We start from the raw sequence: 27,624 nt of genomic DNA, 5'->3' as shown, positions 1-27,624 counted from the left end.
TGTGCCACCGGGGGTGTTCCGGCTTCTACACTTGTATGCATCCGGGAACGCCGGGGTCCATTCATAATAGGGAAGTTCCATTCTTACCTGCATGCATAATCAATTCCACGGCGTCGTGGCTCATCGGGGGGAGTTAGGGAGCTAAAATTGGTCTTTTCCCCTCCACAAGAGAGCCATAGTTGTCGGCCCGGCAATTTCATTACCTAGTTAATAATCCTGACATCATCTACTGAATTAAGATGGTTACTACTACCCCAAACAGTTTACAAAAATGGCCAAACAAAGCGGACTCAGCTATACTCGCATCATCCAGGACTCCATCGCCTTCGGCCAATATACATAGCAGCATCATGAGTGAGTGGTGTGGTCACCGCTGTAGTAGTCAAAAATCAACACCTATTGCTAAACATGTCTAATGCTACTGTGCCCAATGGCCCTTCATGGAAGCCTCATCGGCGTGAGTCAACCGTCTCCTTTTTATTATCAAGTATACACATCTCATCTTAGCTTTTGAGGGTAAAAACAGTCATTCACTTCCCATCTGCTTTCAAGCAATGAGATTAAGCATCAAGTGATCCTAAATTGAGTCATATAAATTCTGATTTGTAGTGTAACGCGTCTCAACCACAAGCCCGATGAGAAAGCGTCTTATCCTACTCGACAATAGGAAGAACTAGATACGACTCGTAGAAAGGACCCGTGTAGATGTAATGCTTTCCCTGGTTAACAGTTCGCTCATGGAACTGCACGACATCAGGCGTGGAGTGTCGGAAACAGTCATTACCCTGAATCTTGACCCTCAACGTCTCGCCGGGCCGGAATAGGGTAGAGGTTGGAAGGATCTCAATGTCGACTGGGACAACTTCATCTGGACGCAGAAGCAGACGGCGCGTATGGGGGTGCCAGGGCCTATCCGTGGTGCTTCGGTTGATGACAAGTTCTCGGTGACTCACACGAAGCCAGCCAAGCCCGAGAGGACCATCGTCAACCATGGAAAAAGCCACAAATGGTGCAACCTTGCCGTCAGCACCAATCTTGTCCAGCTGTACAAACAAATCCATGTCGTCTCCCTTCTCGGCCGAAACCCAGAGCCTCAATCGCATGCCCCCGGTAAGTTCCGTGTCCTTGGTGAATTTGTACGTAAAGTGTGCGCAGTTATCCTGTTCCGCAGACTCGTAAGACACGACAGATGTCTTATGAGGTGAATCTGGCCCAAACTGCATAGACTCCGTGTCAAGGTAGTACTTGGTGTAGTTGGTGCGAGCCAGAGGCCACTCGTTCTCGGCTCGGAACGTTCCTTGCCATGCCCGATCGCGTACTTCCATCCTCACCCTGGGAAAGCTGTCGATCTCGCTCTGCTCTCCCTTCAGATACTTTTTGAAGAAGGCTTCTTGGCGAACAACACTCTCCTCCTCGAAAAAGTAACGCCACTTCTTACGGCCATGAATCTCAAGCCACTTGTCCTTGGAGCTGACGCCTGTCCAGCCGTTGAGGCATCCACGGGTGTGCATGCCGTGGTCACCCCAGTCAATGACGGCATAAACAGGGGCTGTGATATTGGCAAGAGTCTCAAACTTGTCCTTGGAACGGTGGTAGTCGTCGTAGAGCGGATGTTCTTCGTGATTCTTGATCCAGTCCTCAACCAAGTTGGGACCACAGCGACAGGACCACATGGTAAAATGCATAAACTTGGTCTCGGGGATACCTCCGTGGTGACTATAGTCCCGATAGAGGTCTGTAAAGCCTTCCCAGGGCATGAAACAGGCCAGATGTGGGGGCTTGGTTGCAGCGATGCCCCATTGAATGATGGCGAGGTACGAAACTCCCACCATGCCAACTTTGCCATTGGACCAAGACTGCGTGCCCAGCCATTCAATCAGATCGTGGCCGTCCTGGCTTTCCTGCTTGCTAAAGACCTCGAGATTGCCCTCGGAACCCCAAGATCCACGGCTGTCGCCATTGACGACGATGTAGCCCTTTTTGGTCCAAGTGATGGGGTCCACTCCCTCCCAGACTGCATACTTGGAGACCCAGCCGTCGGGGACTCCAGCCCCGGGAAAGATGGCAAAAGTCTTGGGTCCATGCTTGCCGTAGGGACTCATGGTGAGGATGACGGGAAGCTTGCCCTTTACGCCCTCCGGCCGGAAGATGTCGGCATATATCTTGACGCCATCGCGCATGGGGACAGGGACGTCCCAGGTGATTTCCATGCCATCCGCAATCTCGGTCTGATTCTTTCTGAGGCCAGGATGTTTGCCTTCCTTGGGATCGAGGCCTTTTCTCCAATAGAAGGGCTGAACGCCCAAGGAGTTGAGATTGTTGATGTCTTTGATAGCCTCGGACATGATGAAGGTGGAAAGATGTTTTTTTTTTTTTCGACGGTGAAGGAACTCTGAAAGAAACTGTTGAATGGAAATAGTATTGGAATTCTTACAAAGTCTATTATACTCTATCAAGGCCTGTAGTTTTTCCTTGGGTCGGCCTTCTTCGGCCGAAACATGGCTGCAAAACTTGGAACTCGATGAACATTGGAACCCCATGACACTTGGATCGGAAGCAAATCTTCGGATAAATGACCATGCTACGGACCGGGTACTATGAGCCTATCGGATCATCAATAAACGTAATGACAACTCCAATATACCTGAAAAAGGTCTAAGATCATCGGCATGATACCTACCCCCTATCTCCCCGCCCCACCATGAATGCCGGACCCCAGCCGGATCTGACACCCGACCCCATGGGGAAAACAAGGTGTGACGCTATTATGGTTATATGATGTTAATAAATCATGTTATGAAAATGATCACTACTACAGATAAAAGATGCTCGAGACAACTCAGCCAACCAACAGCCCAATATCCAGTACAAGTCTATCAACTCATCCAACATCCCCATCTCGTTGACAAACCTACAATCATGGCTGGTGCATCAACAGTCGAAATATCTCAGGATAATGTGGGAGTATTCCACGTCCTCCTTGTCCCTGATGAAACAATCAAGACTGCCAACGAGCTGCTTCAAGCAAACCATGAACAACACCATGTGTTTTTTAACGACCGAGGATTCCACAACCACATCACTCATTACATCCTGACACAAGCTGCATTGGGAGCTACTCCTACACAGATGCGTCGAGCTTACACACAAGAGAGGTCGCTTCAGCGTCCACAGCATCCTCTTGATGAGGAAATAGTCAGCAGACTTGAGAATGAAAACTACTTCCTCGCCTGCTTGTCTCGCCCTGACAATTATCACAACTTCTTGCGATTCTTTGAGTGCCAAATTGCTCAGCGTGGGATTGGTGCTGTTGTTCATGAATATCTCTTCTCACGCTCGCGGATCGCTGAAGAGCTGCTCTCTCGACTGTTTGCAAGTGAGTACTTCCCATTATGCAAGGGGTTAAATGGCTTCAATTAATCTTTAACCCTGTAGGTTTCTTACATCCCGTAATTCACTTCGGCTTCGGGCTCGAGTTTAATCAGCCAGCCATCATTGCAGAAGGCCTTGCCCAGAGTGCTGTCCGCCAACCTGAAGTTGGAAAGTTTTTCAAAGGCATCCAGACCGCAGAGGAGTCTTTGAAGAACAACCCAAGCCGACCCATGATCGATCTCATCCGAGAGATAGAACAGAACGATGCAATCCGCTCGGCTGCCTGTTGGGGAGATGGGAGCTGGATCGACGACAACCCACTTGCCAATGCTCCAGAGGAGTTGTGGAAGATTGCCGCGCAATGGCGAGTCTCTCCACAAGAACTGAAACTGAAGACGGCTGAGATGATCAACGTCTGTACCTTTTACACGGCCGCTGCTCAACGGCCAGAGAAGCAGCACAAGCTTGACTTCTTCCTCATCCACAACGTCAACTGCTCGATCTTCTTTTCCTCCCTTGTTGAGAAGGACTGGATCTCTCTTGAAGACAAAGCTCGACTGTTGGAATGGAAGGGCCGATTTGACATTGTCGCCTACGCCGCCAGAGGCAGTCCCCAGCTACGCATCAACGAGGTTGTCAACTATCGACCCAAGAAGCCAGAGATGGGCTGGGAGCAACTATTTAAACGTGTCAATGCTTTCCTCGATGACTCTCATGTAACCAAGCTTGTCCGGGCCCTGGCCAACGGCGAAAGGGCGTCCCTGGAATATGAAGAGAGAGTGGACTTTCCAATGAAACAGAGCATGTTTCTGAAGACAGCACACATTGCTCTAGATTCAACAGAAGAGGCATTGTATCCGGACAGATGGGTCAAGGGCGCTGGGTTTGAGCAGCAATGGGCTAAGTTTAGGGACAGAGCATAGAGCAGTGTTGCCTAATATTCCGTCGTTAGGTGATCTAGCATAGGCAACTTGGTACTTCTTTGAACCAACTTTGTTGAATGTGATTGCAATCAGCCCTATTAGGCGATTTTCTTGCTGTTTCTTTCATTTTGCAGAACGACATTGACAGAATTACCCAACAGCACAAGCTTAGTAGTTGACCCATCGAATATGTACGGAAATTTAGGAAGTGACGCCGAGGTAATGGACAACCCTTCCGAGAAAATAACAGGTCAATCCGGAATAGTCACATTCTTTATCACAAAACCTGATCCTCAGGGATCTCTTTTTTGGCAAATGAATCTTCTACAAGGGAACAAAAATCTCAATCTCATTTCCACTATTTCTATCTCTACAGGCATGGTAGCACCCTAGAGCGCACTCTTAGCCAACGTGTTGGTCAACACCTGGGGGTCCTTGGTCTCATTAACAGAAGGTTCTCTGGATTGAGATGCTTGGGTATTACCAAGTACAGCGTCAATCGCTCAATAATATGCTTACCGCTCACTTTTTTCAGATTAAAATGGGCAGCACTCTTGTCCTGAATGATAGATCCGTCGGGGCAAGTCATTTCGTAGTTGGTCAGAATGATTAACTCTCGTCCGGCTGGATCATATGTGTAAGCCTTTAAGGGCTGATGCTTCAATCCTGGAAAGGACTTCCAAAAGTTGGTGATGTGTTTCTCGGTGGCTTTTGTTCTGTCAACTTATGATAATCAACTGGAGGACCGAAGCAAACCATACCAGCATGACCTTTGAATACATGGCCAAATGCCCGAAACTCCCCATCGGGGGCAAACGTCTCGCTCCAAGCTTTGCCTTCCTCTAGTGTAGTCCCATCAAGAAGTTGATAAAAGTTATCAAAGAACTCTCGCTCCGAGGCCGTAATGTGGCTCGGCCAAGCAATAGCGGATTGGTTTTGAGACATTATGCAGGAAGTTGCAGGTCAAGTGACAAGATCAGAGAATGACCGAGACGATTGGGAGTGAGTAGCGGTTAAGACAGAGAATTAACTGTTCGCCACCCAAAGATATACAAGCAGCGTACAGCGCGTCTTGGCATGGGGCGAAGAGTGTCCAGGTTCACGCCGGATCTGGAGCCGAGATTGTGGCACCCAGGTAACCCCACGGGGCCCCGGATTTTCTCCAGACTCTCGGGTCGGGACCTTCATTAGCTGCCGGGGACTTAACGGCAGAGAAGGGGTGGGATACTTGTCCATGGTATAGGCCCCACAAGATCCGGAGAACTCTTCCACTTGGGGAAGTGCCCATGAACTCGACTGCGATATTAAACATCGGAAGAATACGGACTGAGTCAAGCCCTGGCTCTGCATAGAACGTAGTATCTGTTTCAGGTTGGTGGATGCGTTGGGCCAGACAGTTGTCCTATCTCCCCCCGCTCGGCCTTGTCCGCGCTCCGAAGTGCTTGCAAAGAACTTCATCATAGTATATTAGTGGCACCGAACTTGGCGAATCTGACAGTATTGAAATTGGCAAACAACTTCACACTACCCGACAGCTTATTATTCATCGTTTATCAAATGGCCAATCCGTCACCCATCCCTGTTGCAATCATCGGTGGCGGCCCTGTTGGGCTCACTGCCTCCATGCTTCTATCTCTCAGAGGCATTCCGCATGTACTCTTTGAGAGACATCCAGGGACATCAATTCATCCCAAAGCCTGCGGCATCAACCAGCGTACCAATGAAGTCTTTCGCATTCTGGGTATCGAGCAAGATGTCTACGCCGCTTGTGCCCCCACAGAAATCAGCGGACGCCTGGCCTGGTATACCAACCTTGGACCAGACGGGAGGGAGATCTTCTCTCGCGAGGCTTGGGGTCAGGGGCAATATGCAGAAGAGTATGCATCGCACAGTCCCAGTCAATTCCGTATGCTCCCTCAGATCCGCCTTGAGCCAATTCTCAAGCGCCGCGCCATCGAGCTCAATCCAGACGGTATCAGGCACAGGACTGAGGTAACATCCTTGACGGAGAAAGACGATGGCACCGTGGTTCTTAAGGTCCATGATATCGAAAAGGACGAACAAGATGAGATAGTGGCCCGTTTTGTCATCTGCGCCGATGGAGGCCGCAGTTTCACAGAGAAACTCGGTGTCGAGTGGGCTGGCCAGAAGGACATCTTCAACATGGTGACGGCACACTTCCGGGCGCCCATACGATCACGTCACCCAGATCCGAGAAACTTCATCACATGGTTCACAGATCCAAAGAGTGAAGGAAGCGTCAAGTCGGGCGCAATCTACCAGCTTGGGCCATGGCCAACCCCTGACGACGGGTCAGAGGAATGGGTGTTCCTCTGCAATTTGTCAAGCAACGACCCAACCTCCTTTACCGAAAAGACCATGGAAGAGAGAATACGGAATGCCCTCAACATCGCTGACATCCCCATCGACATCCTTACGCTCAGCCACTGGAATGTAAACGCTATCAACGCCTCCAAGTACCGGGTCGGCCGTGTCTTCTTGGTAGGCGACGCCGCCCACAGGATTCCTCCATGGGGCGCTCTCGGGATGAACACTGGTATCCAAGATGTCCAGAATCTAGTGTGGAAACTTGAGCTGGCACTCGGCGATGAGAACAAGTATGACAGCCTGCTAGACAGCTACGACACAGAGCGTCGACCCATCGGCGAGCGAGTCGGTCTCACCAGTCTCAAGAACCTTCGCATGCACCGCGAAGTCATGGACACGGCGCTAGGAATTAGTGACACCAAGTCACTAGCAGAAAACGAAGCTGCTCTGGAAGTTTTGTTTGACTCAACGCATCCAGAGAATGCAAACAAGCGGCAAGCAGTCAAGAACGCCGCCAAGGTCCTAGACACAGAATTCAAAGCATCCGGTTCAGAGGTCGGCTGGTTCTACCCTTCAGCTGATATTAACAACGAGGGTGGGAAACATCACGGTGGACAACTCTTGAAGGATGGAACATATGATCAGACAGTCTATCATCCGTCCACCATTCCGGGACATCACCTGCCACATTGTTGGGTGGAAAAGCAAGGCAAGAGAGTGGCGATCCGTGATCTCGTCCCCTTGAGTAAGATGCTGCTTCTTGCACAGACCTCCGGATGGGATTTGTTTGAGAATAGCCTCGTACAGGTGGAGATGATAGGATCAAATGGCTGGAAGGACGTTTTTGGTGATTGGCAGAGACAGTGTGGTCTTGACAAGCACGGAGCTGTTCTGGTTCGGCCTGATGGTATCGTAGCATGGCGCGGGGCAAAAATGAGTGACTTGCTAGAAGTGTGGCCGGCGTTGCTGGATAAGGTGTTGTACGTAGGTCGTTGATGGCTTTTCGTGCACAGCAATGACTCTCCTCTCTCATGTGTTATTAAATAGAGTGTTAAGGGCATATGAAAAGGATAGAAAATGTCTACACGGCATCGTACGATGCTATACTTATGACAGTGAATCAGCCAGCAATCTAAGATCTTGCCATAGGCTACAAGTTACAAGACTTAGATATTGTAGCTATGCTCATGGATTTTTTCAGCAACCCTTGATCTCCTTGCCTCTTAGATTGTTAGGCGTTGAGGGGTACAACAGCCCCAGGCTTGGCAAAACGCCCATCAGACGGCTGGAATCTAGTCGTTCGGGATACCATATGGTCTGGACCCTAGATGCTCGCGACCTGAAACTCAGACAAGACCATCTGGCTTGTGACAGCAGAAAAGTATCTGGGTTCATCACATGATACGTCCATAGCTGTTGAGACTTTCACGCCTCTACATATTCTCCTCACTATCGAGTCTAAAAGTAGGAACGCCACGAGCGGCTGAACTGGCATGACATTCCTGAGCAGTTGTCATAATATCTCCCAATGCCCGCGGGGTTAGTAAACCAAGAGATCTCACTCGACGCCACAGAGTTCCGCACATTCCATCCAACATATATGGCGGCAATATCCTTCCAGCTGACGAATTTGAGATGGAATGTCACTGATCGGTGTCTAGCTGCGGTATCCTATTCGTAAGCCTTCAGCCCGTTGCTAGCAAGCCACCAAGGGCTGACCTGAGGTAGGATTCTATAACAGTAGGTGCAACTGTTCTATTTAATCGGTAGTCATGGCACTCTATCATCGCTAGATATCTCTTAATCCACATCACAATACACAGTTAACCTTCTGTAACCTACACATCTCACCCAAAATGAGTCCCCCTCTTCCTGTCGCCCCCAGCGTCTCTATTGAGATCCCACAGAACTTTGCCTTTGGGCCGACTGTCCTTGACCCCATCGAGCAACCCGTCGAAGACGGCACCAACGGTACCCATGGTGACAGCAAGGAGCATCCTTCTCACCTCGTCACTGGCGCTGCAGCCGTGCCAGTGACATCGTTGGATGTTTTGGCCAACTTTAAAGGAACCTTTCGAGGATTTGGCTTCAACACCATCTTTCGGCCCGACAACAAGATCACACCAACCCATTTCCCTGTGAAACCGACTGATACCAACGATGACAATGTGTTGCAACTCAATCTCACAAGTGAGACCATGACGTTTGGAAATGAACTTGGCAACGTTCCGAACCGTGGTTTGGGAGAGCAGGCGGACATCATGCTCAATGGTGTTCCATACACGCAGACCATTCTTGACGCTATGCCCTCGGATGTCCTCTCACCTTGCAAGCCGCCCGTCATTCATTTCGAACCTGGCTTGTGGATGCGTGTTCCTGAGGTCGCTACCATGCCTGATCTAGCCGCCTCCTTCAACAGAATGGCATCCATCCCTCATGGAACTACCATCAACGCCCAGTGTTTCGGACCAGCCGTGACTCACAAGGGGCCACCTGTGATTCCTTCTGTGGGTATAACCCCAGTTTTTCTTCCTACTGGAAAAGAGACACCCTTTGCCAGTCAGACCGCTTCAGATAAAGCGTCTCGTCGCCTCCCCCAGGACCTCACTCCCTTCGAGAAAGATGGAACCATCACTCAGGAGATCCTTAACGACCCAAACACTGTTTTGAGAAATGCAAACAAGGGAAAGCATATTGTGGAACATACGACCTTCACTGTCACCACCGCTTCTCAACCTCCTAACCTCGGCGGAGGGACCAGCAACATTGGCTTCAACATCGGCGCCGACGATGGAGCTGTGTTTCCTGCAACTCCCAAGGAGAGAAGTGGAAATGCGAACGCGACCAAGATGACTGCTCAGTACTGGATCTCCAAGGTGCGAGCAGAGATCCGTCTTCTTCCGTGCATGGAAAAGGGCGATGTGGTCTCTCCCGTTTCCCACGGTCCCAGGGATGCTGTTCCCCAGTTCGTCATAGACCGACATCATGTCGTCACGGCGCCCAAGACTATCACAGTCGAGTACACGCAGATTCAGTACTCGCAGTTTGTGGCTCTTGACTTTAATGGTCTTGGCTGGCCGCACGTCAGTGTCGCTACCCTCGCACCAACCAAGCACTTCAACGGCCCCAAGCTCAAGCACGTTGTCGTGGGGAAAAAGACTCACTAACTCACCATGGACGGCCATGATAGGCGCCGTGCCACTAACAAGACTGAGATCTGAGCTGGGCAATACGAGAATGCAGGGGTTGATTTGAAGCTAATAGTTAGTCCCATTCCTAGTTTCAACTAATAATTTCATATGTGTTATAACAAGCTATTTTCCATCTTCATCGTTCTTCTCTTCTTCTCTGGTTTAAAGTGGTTGTCTAGGTATCACGCCGACCATGACACCAGCCAAGAAGTTGAAATCAGCTGCCTATCACCCGACTTCGTGACGCTTGACAAATGCATCCGTGCCATCTGCCATGATTATTAAACCTTCCTTGGATGAAGACCGGTGACTATTCCCATAAGGGATTAGTGCTGACGATTTTTGCTTTTATCCTTGCGATTCCTGTTATCTTCACATCCTCCTCTTTCTCAATCATTTCTGTGATTTTTGTTGTTCTAACACGTAGCCACAATGAACAACGTGACACCTGCTTCTTTGTGCTAGTCATTCTCACCCATATCTTCAAGCGCAAGAACAGTCATGGCCTCTAACATCTACGCACCCTTGAGCGATGACGCAACAAGCATTCGAGTCGTTCAACTTGCACCATCAAAGACCTCCGATAATATCTCTGTCACTGCCCAGCTCATTGAAACAAGCTGGGATAAATGCAGTTATGAAGCCCTCAGCTATTGCTGGGGAAGGCACTACAGGACCAAGAAGATCCTCCTGAATGGGCAGCAGGTCAAAGTGACAGCAGACTTGCATGACGCGTTAGAGCAATTTTGTCTCGAGGATGAGCCGAGGTCTCTCTGGGTAAGCTCCCTTCTAGCCGCGCTGACCGATGGCTAATGTTTGAGCGTCAAGATTGACGCAATATGCATCAACCAGCTTGACGCTGACGAGAAGAGTGTTCAAGTGCAAAGAATGCAGGATATTTACCGCAATGCCCAGCAAGTCCTCGTCTGGATCGGCAAAGAAAAGGATCACACTGGCTTGGCGATTGAACAGATCCAACGACTTCTAGCTTGTCACGATCCAGACGCCGAGAAAGAAATTTGGAGCGAACCAGGAGAGTGGATTGCATGCCTAAACGAGATGATCAAAAGACCAGTAAGGGGAGTAAGATTATTATATCAGCCTATGCTAATGACTTTGGGCAGTACTGGTCTCGTGCGTGGACAGTCCAAGAAGTCGTCCTTGCTAGGAATGCGATCCTGTGCTACGGCTCCTATACCATTCCCTTCTTCGACTTTGCACATCTCCTGGTCCGGCAAACAACCCGACACTACCTTAAAGTCAATTATGCCTTGGCAAGCTACCTCCAGCAAGTATTTGAGATGCGAAACCCGTCATATAAAGACCCCCCACTAGGTCTCTTCGGACTTGCATACAAACTTCGCCTTCGCCAGTGCACTGTTCCCTATGACAGGATCTACGCTTTTCTAGGGTTGATGAAGTTTGAGACACTGGAGGAGTTGCCAGTCGATTATAAAATGAATCGCGACAAGCTATGGATGGCCTTTGCTAAAGCAACCATGGCCAAGTACAAGACACTTCTCCCCATGGCTCTTGCTGAGAGCAAGTACACAGAAGCCCGTTGGTGCTACGATTGGGACACGGAATTCTTCGAACCAAATTACCCCGTGCACGGCATAGTTCCTTTTTGGACAGGAGGCCTAGACAGTCCAGATTTCTATCCGTTGCAACGAGCCAGTCACTCGGCATCTGATGGGCTTGAAGCGCGGATACGAGTCGATCTCGAGGCACCATCCGTCATTTCAGCCCAAGGCTTTACCGTCAGCAAGGTTGCCAAGGTCGGTACATGTGTGAACTCATGGTTAATTGGTTTCGGCCGACCGAATTATGTCGAGCTATTCCAGGAGTGGGAGTCACTCGTCGGAGGTCCGTGGGAAGATCCAGAGATGTCCAAGAGATTTGCGCACACGATCACGGGAGGTGCCTGGGACACCGAGCCAGCTGATTGGAGGGTTTGGAATACCAAGAATTACTCGGAAAAGGTGTATGCGTGGTCTTGGTGGACTCATGACACCGAGCAAGATGAAAATTTCACCGGCTACAACATGAGTCGTCACACGGAACCTGAACCTACGGAGCTTCACGCGCAATATTGCCGCATCCGGGACGATTCTTGTGAGGAACGCAGAATGTTCCTCCTCGAGAACGGTGACTTTGGTCTCGGCCACGAGAAAACGCAAGTGGGTGATCTGGTTGTAATTCTGCTTGGCAGCCAGGTTCCTTTCGTGTTGCATAAAAGAGATCACGGCGGAATGAGATGGTGGGCAGACATAGAAAACAAATGGGACCTTTACAAGTCGACGTGGGGGGTCGTTGGACAGGCTTACGTGCACAGTTTGATGAAATACCAGGGTGACCTAGAACAGGATATAGAGAGTGGAAAGGTCGTTTTGGAGGAGTATCTACTTGATTAGACTACACATGCCAGGTTATAGGGATCTTGGACACAAGCTGTGAGAATATCACGAGCTCAATAGTCATTATGAACACAAAAGAATTTGCAGGCCCAGCTCCAAAAGGATATTCTTGGGTCTGGAGGCTATATCAGAGTCACTTGCTTCTTTTGCGACAATTCCAACAGTGGTTCCAGTTCCCAAGCGTCTTCCTCATCCTCGGAACTACCATCAAAAAGACCAATACGTCGAAACACGGTGTTAGTCTCGTCAACAGGAGTGAGAACGAGGAAACAAGCGGCAGTATGTTCGTCTGTGATGCCTTTTTCGGGGTCAAAAGAACTCGAGGTGCTTCTGCCAAAGATGAGGCAGAATACTGGAGAGCCACGTGGGATGGATGCCGGACCGGGATTGTCGAGAGTGTAATCGGGACGAAATGCCGAGAACTTGTCTCCGATTCGAAGCCTATAGTGACGGCTTCCTTGACTGGTGACGAGATCTGGGCTGTCATCTCCTGTTGTCGAAGTTCCCTCAACACTGTCCAATGATTCCTGACTATACTCAAGCGTAGCTTGGACCAAAGGTCCAGACAAGGTCACAACCGCTTCCGTTGCGTCGCCCATAAGCGACTCGCCGTTGTATGACACACTGACTCCCAGAAATTCGATATTCTCAACGGACACCTCCCAGCAAAAAACGTTCCCAGACACAGATGCCCATGACCATGAAGGCAAGGAACTGTTATCTGGCTTCGGCTTCGGGTTCTCTACAATTGACCAGAAGAACGAGTTCTCCAGTTGCTGTTCCCACATGCCACAAGCATACTGTCCCAGGTCATCGTTCCCTTCACTAAAAGCCTTGGCGATTCCCGCTAGGGCGGGTAGCTTGTCGGTGCCGAATGTGAGCTCTCTCTTCGAGTACTCCTTGACAATCTGATTCCACGATTTGGACTCGGCAGACTGCTTCTTTTGTGTCGTTCCAGGCATCTCTAGGATGCCAGAGTGGGTATACCAGCCACATTCACACTCCATAGAGTTGTTGCACTCCCATATGATCTCGTGCCTTGTGAAATGGAGGGTCCTTTTGGAGAGAAGTTGTTCCTGGTATGTCCAGCCGCGAGAAAGCAGTGGCCATTCTCGTTCGGCGTCCACAAACTCGTCGCCTTCAAACCAGTTATACTCCATATCTTGCCATGTGAAATGCGGAAGACTGCGGCGTAAGAAGATGGGTGTCTCCTCAGTGTCATCAAGATCGGCTTGGATATGATCTTTGCCGTCACGGCGGCTAAACAAATCTTCGCCTGCCATGGTAGCCGCAACGGTAAGTTCGGCATCGGAATAAACAGATGCCATGGTTGCTGCTTCACGTCGCCAATCTTCCCGGTCGTCTTGGATGATGCACATGCAATCTATCCAGACATGCATGATACCAAGTCTTCGAAGCAGGTAGATCATATCCTGCATCATAGGAGGAAACTTGTCGAGTGGGAACCCACTAGAAAGCCTCTCAGAGTGATTGATATGTACCAATCGAACTTTGAGGGTCTCTTCTGTCCAGCGGTGGCTGAGTGCAGCGTAAGGTGTTTCCCTGGGCGGGTTCTCAATCAACTTGATCATTCCTGTGTCTTCGTCACCGAGAAAGAGGAGCCTGGTTGGGCAGAATTCTACCTCATTCGGGCGACAATCGGTGTGGTGTTCACGACATGATGCTAGCCAAGCAGCTGCTTGGTCAAGGCACTTGTCGTCCCCAGTGCTGCCGGCAACTTTGAACCCGTGCCGAATACACGGATGAAGCGAGTTGACGCTAGGATCTCGTTCTAGCAGAGCTGTTTCGGTGTTGGGGAGTGCATTGAGTTCAAACTTCAAACTAGCCTCCACTAGTTCCAGATAGGGCTCCCTCATCCCTGGCTGTGCCGGCCACCATCTGGCTGTTAAGAAGTCAGCTCCACAGGAAGTGAATGTTTCAATGATGCTTTGGCATCTCCGACATCCACGGGCAGCTGATTTGACAAGGTCATCGCGAGTAAACTCATGACAGTCGGATTCCGCAAAGAGAAAGTCTGGTGAGCTATCAACGTCGAGCTTAAGGGATTCAACACCAGGTTCCAGCGTAAAGAGGCAGACTCCACATCTTCGCTTGCTGGTGAGCAGAGATTTCAGTCTGTTAAACATTGTGCTCTGATCTGGTCGTTCGGTGGTTAGGTTGTTAGAGGGAGAAGACGTCCCATCACGTTGGGTAGCAGGTCAGCACGGAGACGGACTTTATTTTGACCGCTCTGGACTCCTCAGTTCGAGTGAGATACCCTACATCAAAAACCGAAACGCTTGGGCTGCCTTAACTTACAACGAGCCATTGATATCTAGAGCCCACACTAAGGCCGATTCTATGGAACTGTTCGCTTACTGATTGACTCTTTATTATCCTCTAAGTTCCAGTCAACATTAAGTCAATATGATGTAAGCGCTTCGAGAAACCCCAAGCGATTTGCATCCACCTACTCATTTCGCTTCTTTCATTCAAGCCCATAGTGCAGATTAGAAACAAAACTACGGTGCGATATGATTGTCTTTTTAAAGAACTCTCCCTTGAAGTACATCTGAAATCTAGAGGTATCAAACCAATAAAAGTTTCTTGGTCCCTCATTAATGAGGTTGTTGATTGAGGTGGTTGCTGGTTTTTAGTTCAGGCTTTCTTCGAAGGCCAATATCAGCATGCAATAGATCATTCCCTCTATGCCTTTACTATTATACTTTCAAAAGACTCTTAGTGAATCATTTAGTTCCTCTCTGCAATCATGTATTCTAGCGGACAGTAGACCTCCGCCCAATCCCATGGCATACATGCCCCTTCCTCAACCCAGAAACTTATTCAGCTCCAATAAGACATTCATGCGCTAACGCCTATATCATTTCCTATTTACAGAGATTGCAGCGTCTACAGATCCTTACTTCCCACGGGATCGGTTACATGAGCAAACTTGGCATGAATCGGATTAGCGTAGCGCGGCAGCGGGAGATTGTAGATGCCGCTGTCCGCCATCGCGGTGAATGTAGACAGGTATTGCCGCGCTACTGTGGGGCTCTCACACGTACCCTTGTTAGGTAGAGCCTTCTAGTCTAAGAAAATTGACACCTGTGGTGATCCTAGGCCTAGCAATGCCCTCTCGTAATAGGCAAGACACCTTTCGGCTTGAAGTCATCCCAGCCCTCTAAGCCAATGCAAAGAGGCTTGGATTCTTTCATATCAACCCTCTTGAACTGAGAAAGTTACTTGCGGGCTTTACTGTCTTGACTCTAGGTATTCTAAGATAGCGTTCAGCTAGGTTTTTCCCAAAGCATGTATAATGTACAGCTCGTAAACATTACATCTAGCAGATATGAACTTCGCTTGTAGAAGCGGGCTTTTAGGCCCGTACGATGCGTGATACGAAGGTATTAGACCTGGCCACACTCCAGGTTGCGCTGGTCGTCGCTCACGTCACCTTCTTTCTGGAGGACGCGTCCGTCCTATCCGGCTTGGCATTATTGTACAGAAACGTCTCCAGCAAAAGTACTATGTAGGTGGACGGAAATGGTCCCCGTATAATACCACAGTTCATGTAACGTAGCCTATATCACGATCATCGGCCAAAATCCACAAGATCCATGGTCAACGGGACAGGAGTTAGCATTAGTGCTGATGAATCAACATGTGATTCAATGATCCCTGGAGTCTTTCGGGCCGTCGGCGATGAAATGGTAGATCATAGTGATTGCTTGCTAAGAGCCATGAGGCCAAGCAGGTATAAGAGGAGGCGATTTCTGGCAATAGAAGCGAAAGAGTCGACTCGAGCAACAACGATTCCTCCTAACCTATCTCTCCAATACTCATCCATCCACTACCAAGCTCTATAACCTGTGCCTCCCTCTCTATAAACCAGGTAGGACTCCTTGGGCATATATCAGTTCTCCTAGGTACTAATGGCGAGTCAATAGACAATATGAAGTTCTCTGCGGTATCCAGTCTCGCCTGTCTGGGTATGCTCCAGTCAGCCACCGCCAAGGGAATCAACTGCGATGGCAGCGCCCTCTGCGGCGACCAAAAGGGCTTCCTCGACAAGGTTTCCGACTTCGTCACCGACAACATCAACGGCGTTGACCCCAACTACCACTTCTCTAATGGCGAGCGCATTGCCTGTGCCGGCCACATTTGTGCCTTCCTGCAAAAAACGTCTAATGGTGCTTCGGGCCAAGAGGTCAGGGAGGCTATCCTGAGGTTGAAGAACCACGGGTGCAAGGGCTGTGGCTCAGCTCCATTCATTGATAATGATGTTGATAAGGGAGAGCCTACTGCGAACTATGTTACGAGCACTTGTGATGATGGCGTGTGCAACGGTGCCCTTAACCCCAAGAAATGAGCGTTGGAGCACAGGATAAACAGTGCAATGTGGATATATATACATAGATTGAAGTGAGGTTTTCACCCGGCCAGTCTCGTTAACTGTGCACGGTTTCCTCGAAATAATTGACTTTGTTCCTAATGCCTTTGTACCGACCTCCTAACGCCTAAACCAAAAGTCCATTTGAAAGTTCTTACTATGTGCTCATCGGCATCCCAGACCGCCAAAAGGGAATCAGTCTCTCCGTAACCGGACGCTCAGAAAGACGCGGTACAACAATCCGCTCACCAGCCATACGCTCCAGTTTGTCGTCATCGTCCTGCCAATCGAAATCACTTCCCGTCTCCCTTCCAGCGAAAAAGTCCTGCCACTTTTGTGACCTCCTCCGTTCCCGTTCACCCTCCGGGTAGGGAAATTTGAGCTTCACCAGGCGGTCTTGCTCAGCAAGGTCATCCAGGCTTGGAAAGTGACACAGGCTGTCCGCCCCTGGGTAGAACCTTGCGTCTTCGAAAAAGGGCCATGCTCGTTGTCGGAATATTCGAAGCTGAAAATACGGGTTTAGCCCCATAACTTGTGGATATGACACGACACCTTCCCTCATAAGAGCGGCTGAAATCATCTGGAATAATTGGCCTCGAAATCCAATATCTGCACAGGAAGCGGACGTGGGGCCTTGGTCTTGTGCAAGCGAGTGGTCCTGAGAGAGCGCCTCGAATTCGTTGGTCCTCGCCCGTTCAGCAGCCATAGTGAGGAACCATTTTCGGAGGTCTCTGCGGCTTCCCTGCTTGCTTTCTGAATACACCAGGACGTGAGTGAGAATATCAAAGCCTCGCAGGTGCAGAAACGATGCCGTATGGTAGCTGCTGCGCGGCAGATCCAAGTTGCAAAAGTATTCATTCGGATTGGTCCAAAAGTTATCAGGATACAGGAATTCCTTCTCTCTTGAAGGCTCGGAGTCCGATGCCGTCTGACCGTTCGGTAGCCACGAAGGAGTGAAGTTTGCAAATATGGCCGCATAGACGCTTCGAGTATATTCCTGGACGCAATGTAACATCTCATAGTCCCAGATATGGAGGTTTGAATACGACTGCTTGACTTGGTCGCCGTATTCGCTAGGTTCGACGATCTTCCAGAGCCGCGGGGTGAACAGTTTGCAGAGCAGTTCGTATCGTACAAAGGCACGCAGAAAGCGGTTCCTCTCTGAACAAGTCAAGTCGTCGAGCTCGATATGTCGTGCGTCTATGGCTTGATCCCTGAAACGCAGCTCGCCGTCCATCGACCTCATCCTTGGCAGACAGAGGTAGGCTCGAGGTGGGAAAGGAGCCGTTGCCTTGGTCATGTAGTCCTCAATAAAAACAGAAAGGCGAGACAAGAGTCGGTACAGCATATCGAGAGTCTCGCCAGCATTTTGCTCGAATGGGTCCGAGAATCCTTTGGTCAGCCACTGGCCGACATGGTGAATAATCGAGTCGGTGGAGGAAGAGTCGAGAGGTGGTAGGTGAATGATGGCTAATGCGTCGTGTAGGAGGTCGCCATAAATATCGCCGCCGACAAGATTGATCAATACTGCTCGCACTATGGTTTCCCTCGATTGAATCCACTGTGCAAGCATTGCCGGCGATGCTTGGATGATGCGTAATATCGCTGATTTGGAGGACATTTGACCCATGATCCTGATACGGATCTCGGGTGGAAGTTGGACAAAGAAGTCCATCCCGTTGGTGTCCATTTGATGAACATGGAGGGAGAAGTCGTCAGACAGAGAAAGGTCTATAATACTTTAACATAAATGATATCTTGCGGTACGTATTGACGATAGGAAATAGTACTTTAGTGCATGATATTGCCACGATGTGGTGGTCTGAGTCACAATTTAAGTGATGCTGTCAGATTGAAGCCGACCAATAATGAAGCCTCAAGGACGCAGGGCGAGATTTAGGCCAGGCTGACAGCGACAGCTAGCGAGAAACAGTGTCCCTTTTCTGGTTTCCTCTTTTCATTGCGGTCAATTGTTGACTCAATATGTTTCTTCTTGTATGCATCTGGTGACTCATGATAAATATGAAGGCATAATGACCCCAGAATGGAAAGGGGTGAGAAGCTGCACAGCCACGGGGCTTAGAGGAGAATGCGATCCGAGTGAGGACGCATAAGTAAGTCTATCCCGCTCTAAGGGCAGAAATAAAATAGTAAGCGCCTTTAATAATATTTGCTCTTCGTAGAATAGTTTTGTTATTGCTCTATATAAACCTTGGAACATTGAGATAGTTAGCCTCTTTTTTTTTCTTAACCATTGTGCTGCAGTATCTCACTGACCGCCCTTGGCATGCGGGCATGCATTAATAGTGAGTCACGAATGAAACGGCTGTGATGCATTGTAAATACACCTCCGGACCATTGGTGTTCCAGGCAAGCCGATACTTCTGTTTTAGTGAGGTAGCCCTTAAGGGGACCACTCTTATGCCGAGAGCTTCCTGACCCTAGCCTGAGCTGTTATGGGCTGATGGTAGCATTCCCAGTGGTGAGATCTGACGCGTACTAAAAGTGGAAAAATATTTACTTATTGACTGGTTGGCTGGCTAACCAGAGAGATCATCGAGTAAGCAGGCAACACTGGGTGCCTGGTTTGCTGCCTTGCTGCCTTGACTCTACCTGTGCAGGCATCCAACTCGAGATATGAGTTTAAAGAAAGTTATTTCCTCTTATTGAGCTTCTCAAGACTACTCTGAAAACTCAAACAAGCGTGAATTAGTACTTCGTTTCAATGGCCGACTCAACCAATCTGGACCCCGCAGCCGTCGCTGACTTCCACGACACCCTCAAAAAGTCAAAGCGCATTATCGCCGTCATTGGGGCTGGCCTGTCAGCATCCTCAGGATTGGCCGTCTTTCGAGGAACCAGCGGATTATGGAAAAGCCAGGACGTGACACAGGTCGCCTCGCCAGCTGGCTTCCGTCATGACCCCGGCCTCGTTTGGCAATTCTATTCATATCGTCGACAGGAAGCTCTTGGTGCAAAGCCAAACCCAGCTCATTACGCCCTAGCTGAGCTCGCTCGTCAAGTCCCGGGCTTTGTTGCCCTGACGCAGAATGTCGACAACCTCAGTCCCCGTGCTGGGCATCCCCCCGGTCAGATGAAGGAACTCCATGGCAACCTGTTTACCTTGTCATGCATCGACAAGATTGGATGTGGGTATGTAGAGCGTGACAACTTTGAAGAGTGTCTTACACCCGCTCTCGACCCTTCCAAGGATGAGAAAGAGACAATGGGGAGCATTGATCCCGATAATAAGCCAAGAGCAAGCCCACTTCTACTGGCAGGCATCGCTCGGAAGCACGCTCAGATCCTCGGAGACAAATATGAGGGCAATGCCCCAACAACACGAGATCTGGCCGCTCTCAAGCACCCGGAAGATGCTGCAGCTGATCCAGTCGCCCAAGTCCGTTTGTCATCCGGTCTGACAAAGGAGGATCTACCACAGTGTCCGAAGTGCAAGGCCAATATCCTCCGGCCTGATGTAGTCTGGTTTGGCGAGCCACTACCTCTCCAGGTTGTGAATGAGACAGAGGCCCTGTTCGAAGACCCCGAGCCTATCGATCTCTGTCTCAATATCGGAACCTCCAATAGGGTCTGGCCGGCAGCTGGATACGCCGCCATGGCCCGCGACAAGGGTGCAAGGGTGGCATATATCAACACCCGCGCTGAAGATGCCAAGAGTGTCGTCCCAGGCAGAGATTGGATCTTTGTGAGTGATGCGGCGGTTGTTTTGCCTGAACTTCTCAAGCCTATCATTGGAGAATCACGGGAGTGGGATGGCAAGACGGCTTGAGGGGGGTTGCTGTGTGGTGAGCGACGAGCAAGGGCAGGACGATGGATATGAGTGGATATATCTTGGTTTAAAACCGTGACTGGTACATTCTCTGTAGTCAACAGTTTCAACATTCCGAGCTATATGACCCCATTGCACACAATAAACCGCTTGAAAGTCATCCTTAAGAAACTGATGATGGGTCCATATCTCGACATTCTACCATGCGATACCCATCCTTCCTCAATGCCGAGAGGTTGTAGAGTAAATCTAGGACAAAGTTTGAGGCCGCCGCGATGCTCACAATCGCTGAGAATTTTGACTGTATTGTTTACATGTTCATTTCGATGCAAAGTTGAAATTTCTTTCTTGCCAGAATGTATTTTTTAAAAAATTCCTCCACGACCCTTCATCACGAATCTCAGCATCTCTCATGTCCAGCGAGATTGGCTGTTTGTGTTTTCCTTCCATAAATCCTGGGGAGACGGCATAAAGCTTCCGTTCACACAAGAAAGGGCTCTCGGTTTAATCAAAGGTTACTGCAGCCACCCAACGCTCTGAAAACGCAACACGAGTAGCATCAAACCTTCAGGGAAAAGCTTTTATAAAGCGTGTTCAATCTGTTCTCTTATAAATATCGCGCCCACTTCCAGTCACCGATTCTATCAATAACACATCTTTTCATCCGCACAACAACGACAACAACAACAACAACAACAATAATAATAACAACCCAAATCTCACACCATGAAGCCGGTTGACCCAACCAAGCTCGACAAGCTGCTCCAAGACAAGCCAGTCCTCATGTTGGATGTCAATGAACTCTCAGCCAATTTTATCGAAACCACCATTCGACGATCTCCGGATTTCATCACGACCAAGAAAGGAAAAAAGACATTGCCCCTGGAGTTATGGCTCGAGATCCTCGAGTGGACAAGAAGGTGGAGTTGCAATCTCCTTGTGCAGCCTCAGCGCTTGGAAGAGGGGTCGATCGATATTATTGTCTGCGCCGAAATTCCCTCATGGAAACCATGTGCCTGTCTCAAAAATGCTAGCGCGGTTAGAGCCTATGAGTCCTACCTTGATCAGCCAGGTGATGGTCCAGACGAGAACCGACCTTTTTGTTTACCGCAAGACATCACCGAAGACTCAACGTGGAAAATCCCAGTCACAGCTCTTAGTCAAGATGACATGATACTCTGTGGCGAGCTCAGGGTGCCAGACGTCATTGCATTTTTTGAAGATGGCAAGTGTTACACTTGTGGTCAAGGTCGAATCATTTGCCCCGGCTGCGGATTTGGTTATCAGATTGCCGAGAGTTTTGGCTTTTATCAAGTCTCCGGTAACTGCTCTTATAGCTTACTATGTCCGCTATGTATAGGCCTCGAATACACGGCCGAGGATCTGTGTCTGACAGACGAACGCAACGAGGGCGAGGAGGGATGCCTCACCGACGAAGAGTACGATGCTTGGGTGCAAAGTCGATTCCGAGAGCTAGGGTATTAGCTTAGTCGGTATCGAGGCTTTTCCCTACCAAACCAGGGACTCGTCGAACGCAATTGCCAGTGGTATCTTTAGTTAGGCACCTAGGTAATTTATTCGACTCGTGTCCAAATCAAAACCTTGAGTCTTGCGGTCATAGCTCAACGTTATCTCGGCGCTAATCTTTCTCTCGTCTACACCCAAGGAATTTTCTAGGTAATATCCAGGCTCTCAAAGCATTTCTAGTTATGTCTCCTTGGTGTTGGATTGGAAATGTGCCTTATCTGGCTTCAATGAGACAGCGCCCTCCATTTGGTGCCAGGAGAAAAAACACTTTGGGAATCATATCTTGATCAGACATACCCTCACTTATCGAAACTACAGCAGAGGGAAAGGCCCGAAAGAATCTTGCAGTGCCCAACCGGAGTTCCATTCTAGCGAGGTGCTTGCCGATGCAAACTAGTTAGATAGTTAGTGACACTTATACAAATAAGAATAGGAGAAACAATAGCAGCGATGCTCACCTCTGGCTCCCCCACCGAATGGCATAACCCCATCCCTCATCTCTTTGGTCGCCTCCAACCATCTTGAGGGGTCAAATCGCTCAGGGTTCGGGAATAGCGTCAGATCGCGATGCAGTGTCCATGCTTGTGTCGACACAACAGTGTCTTGCGCAAGGTAATATCCAGCCAAGGTAGAACCACCATGTGGCACTACCCGAGGAAGGGCAGATGGCGCTGCTGCGTAGAGTCTCAAGGTTTCATCAATGACGGCATTGAGATACGGAAGGGAGCGAAGATCGTTGTCGTCAAAGTCAGCCGGGAGTTTGTTAAGCTCTGAGACGAGGGTTTGCTTGACTCTCATGTCTCGGCAGACAGACCAGATCAGATAAGTCAAGGTGGTCGCAGTTGTGTCGGACCCAGCCACGATGTAGGCTTGTGCTTCAGCTCGAATCTCCTCATCAGAGAGGCCATCTTCTCCTGCTTCAAACAGTTTCTTGAAGAGCATCGGCTTAGCTGCAGCCGGATTGCTCGCGAAGTCTCTCTTATACCTGAGGACAGCGTGCTGCGCGTAATTCCTCAACCTTGCTGCCGCCGCAGCTGTTTTTTGAAGGACCGGAAGGGGAATCTTTCTAGCGATGGCAATGAGGGTTGGGAAAGTTGTGAGGATAGGACCTCTGGCTGCGAGTCCTTCCAGGTCTTCGATATACTGGTTTTTCTAGTATTGGCCGTCAGTGATTTATTGTCATCCACTATAAGCCTTGAACCGACATACCTTGCCAGCTTCCAACATGCCAAATGACTCGCCAAAGCTCAACTCAGAAATAATGTCAGTTGCCATGAACAACCACATCTTTGCGACATCTGTGACTTGTCGCGCTGCCATTTCCTCTGCCATCTTGCTGATTACCAATTTCACTTTCTGATCAACAGCTAATTCGACAGTTTTGATCGACGACTCCGAAAGAGGGGAGGATAGAATGCGACGATGTCGACGATGGAATTCTGTGTCTGTCGAGTTAAAGACGTTGGTTGTTCCAGGTACGAGCAACTCATAAAATCGGGACTTTTTGTAACCGCCTTTGACACTGTGTATCTCCTTGACGGCGCTGATGTCGGAGATATCAACTTCGTTGGGTCCAACACGGACAATGGGACCTGGCCAAGACGAGTCAGCGTGCGACCGAGACATCGGGGCATGAAAATCCAACCGTAGTGCTTATGGAGATAGTGAACATATTGTGCTCGTGTGCCACGCAGCCAATGATACTTGAGAATGATATCAGTGTATCTTGAAAGCTCAGGTCCTTTGTAAGATCAGCAATGTCTCAAAGCAAATTGGGCTTACTTACCTGGCAGCCGCGCAAGTAGTTGGAAATATCTTCCGTAAACTAACTACAACCATGTTAACAAACATCTCGGTTGGCTTTGGACGACATACGATTGACACCAAGTAGATAAGCCCAACGAGGGCAAGGAAAATGGCGAGGTGACTGCGGCAAAGCAGACCCTCCAGTGTGTGAATCATGACTCAACAGTTTGTGGTATATCCCAGACAGGTCAACTTCTTGCATGTTGAATATCAAAGCGATGTCTACGCATTTCCTGTGTATTTATACCATCCTCTAATATGCGAATGTCTCCACGTACAATGTGACCAACCGCCATGTCGGCTTTTCCAATCGCCGACCTCCGTTCTTGGATCGACGATCATAGCCAAGAAGGCCCTTGATCTGTTCGAGGGGCCTGCATCTACCCGCATAATGCATGTACAATGCTCCATATAGGGGAGATGTGTGACCATGGTGGGGAAGGCTTGGGAGGCTGGTTAGCGGATAATAAGAAAAGTCCGAGATACGCGAAGGCGAAGGCCGAAAGTCCGTGACCAGAGGGCAGAGTAGACTAGCAGGACTGCGAGCCAGACCACGGTATATTGCGTTCGATTTTGCGGAAGCTATTTGAGAGGAGTCATTTGATTTGAACCAGCTTGCCTTTATTACCCTTGCTACCCAAGTCTACAGATTGAAACCGCAGTTTTACCAAAAATATCACACTCTCAAGATAGATACTTAAAAGCGACGACTCATAATACTGATTTTCTTAGAAGCCCATGCCATTCAGGCATCATGATGAAGACCACAATACTGCTATGCATACTCCGGAGCTTCGCAGGATATCATCGTCACCATTTTCTTTAGTCTTTCTACTATGAACAGTAGAAGACTTATACCTAGCTCTCTATAGACTATTACTCACAGCTTGAAAATAAATAACGGAATCAAGGACCATTGCTCTCACATTCAACTGTTTCTGTCATGACCCTCAACTCGGAGCCCAGCCACAGTGATGTCAGCCTCTGTTCAGCCACATCTCAACACGGCGCACCTGGTCTTCTCATCGCCAATCACGTGCCCCTCGCACTCGCCTTACAACTTCTCTGTGTGAACCTGACTACATACAAGCAGCGCAGGCTCCAAAAGCATCATCCTTCCGTTCCTCGATTCAAATAATCGTCATCGGCAAGCCAGAATTCGATACCCTTTCAACTGCCCCCAAATCAAGGTCCGACAGAATCGTAAACAAAGGCTGACGATCTTCCAAACATGCCGCCTCCAAGGCCACCATCTCAGCGCAGCAATACAAGGCTGGGATTCTCTCCCGGTACTTCCTCCGTCAATGCCAGGTCTTCTTACTCGCCGACATCGATTCAGCTGGTAAGCTGTTCAAAGCTCTTGCCAAGCGTCCAGACTGACCGTCTTCGTCGTCGCAGAGCCCCGACCGGACATCCGCCCCTGTGTATCCGACTCCCACTCCGTCTTCAGACGAGAGAAAGACACGAATTAATGCCAAAAGACAAGAAAAGTCCTACAACAGCCGGGAAGACAACATAGCCTGGCTCGATCACGTTTGGGGAGGAGCAGATTGGCTGCCACCAGATGTCCGAAAGGCTTTGATCGAATTCGGTTTCCCTCAGCCCGCCGTCGATGTTGTCAAACACATGCGAAGCATTACTGAGTTGATGCAAACCCAAGGGATGGCTCTTGATTCCCTCTGGGCCGACGGAGGGCCATTGAGAGAAGGGGTCAATGCTGATGTTGCTAGAAAGCAGCATAAACGCCGACAAGATGGACCAGCTCCTCCCCATTTGAGTGCTGCAATCGCCAAAAATGTGCTGGAATCCCTTCAGCAGCAAGATACGTCTTCTCCCGCTGCGACCCAGGACATGCCAGATCCCCAAGAACCAGAAGAAGAGGAAGTTACAACAGATTCATTTGCCGATGCCGAAGATTATGTGTCTGAGCCAGACGATAACGTAGTTTTGCTTGTTGAGACGGCGGGGGCATCTGAGATTCAAGACCTTACCAGCCCAGCAGCTAAGAAACGGCCACCCACGCCCGCTAACGAGCCTGTCTTCACAGGAGCCTTGAAGAGATTCCGTACCCTGTCGTCGTATACCGCCGACCGATTGCTCGACTGTCTTACCCCAGGCAATCAGATGGGCGATGATGCCCTCCAAGTCCTCTGCGAAGTGGCCATGGCCCACCACAGACAGAAACACCGCCCCTCGAGACTCTTCCATCCTTTTTGGTTCCAGAGCCAGGAGGCCTTCCAGCCACGAAGCTTTCCAAGACTTGACGACGGCTGTACTGCTGGGTTTCCTATACACTGCCCTAAACCTTGGGAATCACTGGAACACTGGGCATTCGGTGTGATGACGCCAAAAGGGGAAAACTTACAACTACGTATTCACGATTCAGCGCCAACGCCTGAGAGATACGAACGAATCAAGAAACGGTTCGAGGCTTGGATGGATGTCTCTAGCTACTCAGGAGATGTCGAATTCATCAAAGAGGTATGTGCCTAGTCACCAGCTTGCATGACTGGCTATAGCTAACTTTGACCAGAGCTGTCCTCGTCAAAACGATGCTTGGAGTTGCGGTCTGCATGCCGTAGCCTGCTTTCGCCGTGTTCTTCAGGGCATCCCATGTAGTGAGAACCCCACACTCGATATTCCCGTCGAGCAAGCACATCATCTGTCACTACTCCGCACCATCGACACACGCCTGCTCCCTACCGATGTTGGCAATACTATCGAGACTTTCCGAAGTGTCCAACGAGAAGCTGATTTGCGACGTCTTAGCGCCGACGAAATTCTCAGACTCCGTGATGAGTCGATCAGTCGTCTACAGAAGGCTGAGATGGAAAGGGTGATCGGGGATCAAGCCTTAGACAAGTCTCTTGAAGCCTTTTTAGCCCACGTGCGACAGCAAAAGGCCGAAAATGAAAGAAAGGTGCAAGAAGAAAGGGCCAGGTTCGACACTCTAAACCGCATCTACAAGGTGAGGGAAGACTATGAACGAAAGGTCAAGGCCGAGGCCGAGAAGAATCGGATTCAGGAAGAAGTACGCAAGGCAGAAGAGATGCTTAAGGTGGCGAGGAGCAAACTGGACGACGCGTCGGTTAAACATAACGCCAGCGTCACTAAATTCCAAGAATCGTTTGCGAGTGCGGAAGCGGAGGATTGGGAGGTCAACCTGGAGGGCGTTTCAAAGATGTGGGAGCACTCGAAGGATCGTTAGGCTGGAAGATGAGGGTTCCTTGGGTGCGTTGGGTCATATTGAACCTATCTTTTTAGTGACGGCGTGTGAGGAAAGGCGTTTGAGGCCCATGATTCGGGGCTGCATGGAGTCTAGAGATAGCTTCCCAGTAGCTATTAGTTAAAGGGGTTGATGCTATTGCATAGAAAAGGATCCCACTACACCCGTGTAATGATGTATATTTTACTGCTCAAGGGGACTGGTCAAATAAAGGTGATTTATGAGTCTGCGTTTCAATCATTAAGCGAGAGTGAGTCAAGACAACTCTCGCTGCCTACGACCAAGTTGACACTCGTGACATAGGTACCTAAAGCTAGGCCATGTCCACCGCCCTTGACATAGCAAATTGAGTCACGTTGATTAAAGTAACAAAGCGCTTCGCAGAGTGTGCAATTACAGTTGTTGTTAACTATATTAAAGTTCAATCATAGAATTACCCATTGCTAGGCATATCCTGACCACTCCCACCTACTTAGCCGCACGCTTCTTCCTCTCTTCTTCAAGCAACTTGTCAGCCTTCTTCTGACAAGGAGGACAGAAAACATCATAGATGGACACGGTTGTCCCACTGATCCTCCCACAGGCACCCATGGCTGGAGGCGTCTTCTTGCCTGCCTCGGCGCACATGGTATCTTTCGGCTCCTGTTTAAA

At 49.5% G+C, this 27,624-nt stretch overlaps 13 protein-coding genes across 13 annotated transcripts; 8 read left to right on the top strand and 5 right to left on the bottom strand.

The window, feature by feature from the left end:
- Positions 1 to 653: 653 nt before the first annotated feature.
- On the bottom strand, positions 654 to 2,210 carry NECHADRAFT_45393 (uncharacterized protein; the record flags this gene model as incomplete). The annotated part of the gene is made up of 1 exon (XM_003049001.1): positions 654 to 2,210. One exon carries the CDS (start codon positions 2,208 to 2,210, stop codon positions 654 to 656), a length of 1,557 nt encoding a protein of 518 aa, XP_003049047.1.
- Positions 2,211 to 2,919: 709 nt separating this feature from the next.
- On the top strand, positions 2,920 to 4,295 carry NECHADRAFT_45357 (uncharacterized protein; the record flags this gene model as incomplete). The annotated part of the gene is made up of 2 exons (XM_003049251.1): positions 2,920 to 3,376; positions 3,436 to 4,295. 2 exons carry the CDS (start codon positions 2,920 to 2,922, stop codon positions 4,293 to 4,295), a joined length of 1,317 nt encoding a protein of 438 aa, XP_003049297.1.
- Positions 4,296 to 4,684: 389 nt separating this feature from the next.
- On the bottom strand, positions 4,685 to 5,240 carry NECHADRAFT_82516 (uncharacterized protein; the record flags this gene model as incomplete). Its single annotated transcript, XM_003049000.1, has 3 exons — positions 4,685 to 4,767; positions 4,815 to 4,919; positions 5,057 to 5,240. 3 exons carry the CDS (start codon positions 5,238 to 5,240, stop codon positions 4,685 to 4,687), a joined length of 372 nt encoding a protein of 123 aa, XP_003049046.1.
- Positions 5,241 to 5,852: 612 nt separating this feature from the next.
- On the top strand, positions 5,853 to 7,619 carry NECHADRAFT_82515 (uncharacterized protein; the record flags this gene model as incomplete). The annotated part of the gene is made up of 1 exon (XM_003049250.1): positions 5,853 to 7,619. One exon carries the CDS (start codon positions 5,853 to 5,855, stop codon positions 7,617 to 7,619), a length of 1,767 nt encoding a protein of 588 aa, XP_003049296.1.
- An 860-nt stretch (positions 7,620 to 8,479) lies between these two features.
- On the top strand, positions 8,480 to 9,790 carry NECHADRAFT_82514 (uncharacterized protein; the record flags this gene model as incomplete). The annotated part of the gene is made up of 1 exon (XM_003049249.1): positions 8,480 to 9,790. The coding sequence occupies one exon, from the start codon at positions 8,480 to 8,482 to the stop codon at positions 9,788 to 9,790; it is 1,311 nt and encodes a 436-aa protein (XP_003049295.1).
- Positions 9,791 to 10,315: 525 nt separating this feature from the next.
- NECHADRAFT_82513 (uncharacterized protein) lies at positions 10,316 to 12,228 on the top strand (the record flags this gene model as incomplete). Its single annotated transcript, XM_003049248.1, has 3 exons — positions 10,316 to 10,591; positions 10,667 to 10,897; positions 10,939 to 12,228. 3 exons carry the CDS (start codon positions 10,316 to 10,318, stop codon positions 12,226 to 12,228), a joined length of 1,797 nt encoding a protein of 598 aa, XP_003049294.1.
- Positions 12,229 to 13,481: 1,253 nt separating this feature from the next.
- On the bottom strand, positions 13,482 to 13,922 carry NECHADRAFT_19218 (uncharacterized protein; the record flags this gene model as incomplete). The annotated part of the gene is made up of 1 exon (XM_003048999.1): positions 13,482 to 13,922. A coding segment is annotated over one exon (441 nt), but the record flags the coding sequence as incomplete, so codon positions are not given.
- A 2,303-nt stretch (positions 13,923 to 16,225) lies between these two features.
- NECHADRAFT_45224 (uncharacterized protein) lies at positions 16,226 to 16,603 on the top strand (the record flags this gene model as incomplete). The annotated part of the gene is made up of 1 exon (XM_003049247.1): positions 16,226 to 16,603. The coding sequence occupies one exon, from the start codon at positions 16,226 to 16,228 to the stop codon at positions 16,601 to 16,603; it is 378 nt and encodes a 125-aa protein (XP_003049293.1).
- A 178-nt stretch (positions 16,604 to 16,781) lies between these two features.
- Positions 16,782 to 18,314, bottom strand: NECHADRAFT_82510 (uncharacterized protein; the record flags this gene model as incomplete). The annotated part of the gene is made up of 1 exon (XM_003048998.1): positions 16,782 to 18,314. One exon carries the CDS (start codon positions 18,312 to 18,314, stop codon positions 16,782 to 16,784), a length of 1,533 nt encoding a protein of 510 aa, XP_003049044.1.
- A 1,035-nt stretch (positions 18,315 to 19,349) lies between these two features.
- Positions 19,350 to 20,414, top strand: SRT2101 (uncharacterized protein; the record flags this gene model as incomplete). Its single annotated transcript, XM_003049246.1, has 1 exon — positions 19,350 to 20,414. One exon carries the CDS (start codon positions 19,350 to 19,352, stop codon positions 20,412 to 20,414), a length of 1,065 nt encoding a protein of 354 aa, XP_003049292.1.
- A 726-nt stretch (positions 20,415 to 21,140) lies between these two features.
- NECHADRAFT_82508 (uncharacterized protein) lies at positions 21,141 to 21,899 on the top strand (the record flags this gene model as incomplete). Its single annotated transcript, XM_003049245.1, has 2 exons — positions 21,141 to 21,735; positions 21,775 to 21,899. 2 exons carry the CDS (start codon positions 21,141 to 21,143, stop codon positions 21,897 to 21,899), a joined length of 720 nt encoding a protein of 239 aa, XP_003049291.1.
- Positions 21,900 to 22,155: 256 nt separating this feature from the next.
- On the bottom strand, positions 22,156 to 23,683 carry NECHADRAFT_45084 (uncharacterized protein; the record flags this gene model as incomplete). Its single annotated transcript, XM_003048997.1, has 4 exons — positions 22,156 to 22,334; positions 22,400 to 23,093; positions 23,151 to 23,533; positions 23,587 to 23,683. Coding segments are annotated over 4 exons (1,353 nt in total), but the record flags the coding sequence as incomplete, so codon positions are not given.
- Positions 23,684 to 24,978: 1,295 nt separating this feature from the next.
- NECHADRAFT_82506 (uncharacterized protein) lies at positions 24,979 to 26,955 on the top strand (the record flags this gene model as incomplete). Its single annotated transcript, XM_003049244.1, has 3 exons — positions 24,979 to 25,089; positions 25,146 to 26,228; positions 26,281 to 26,955. 3 exons carry the CDS (start codon positions 24,979 to 24,981, stop codon positions 26,953 to 26,955), a joined length of 1,869 nt encoding a protein of 622 aa, XP_003049290.1.
- Between the last annotated feature and the right edge of the window lie 669 nt (positions 26,956 to 27,624).

This window comes from Fusarium vanettenii (genome assembly GCF_000151355.1).
Source record: "Fusarium vanettenii 77-13-4 chromosome 7 genomic scaffold NECHAsca_9_chr7_10_0, whole genome shotgun sequence".
Taxonomy (NCBI): domain Eukaryota; kingdom Fungi; phylum Ascomycota; class Sordariomycetes; order Hypocreales; family Nectriaceae; genus Fusarium; species Fusarium vanettenii.
This window is presented reverse-complemented; position numbering and strand designations above follow the sequence as displayed.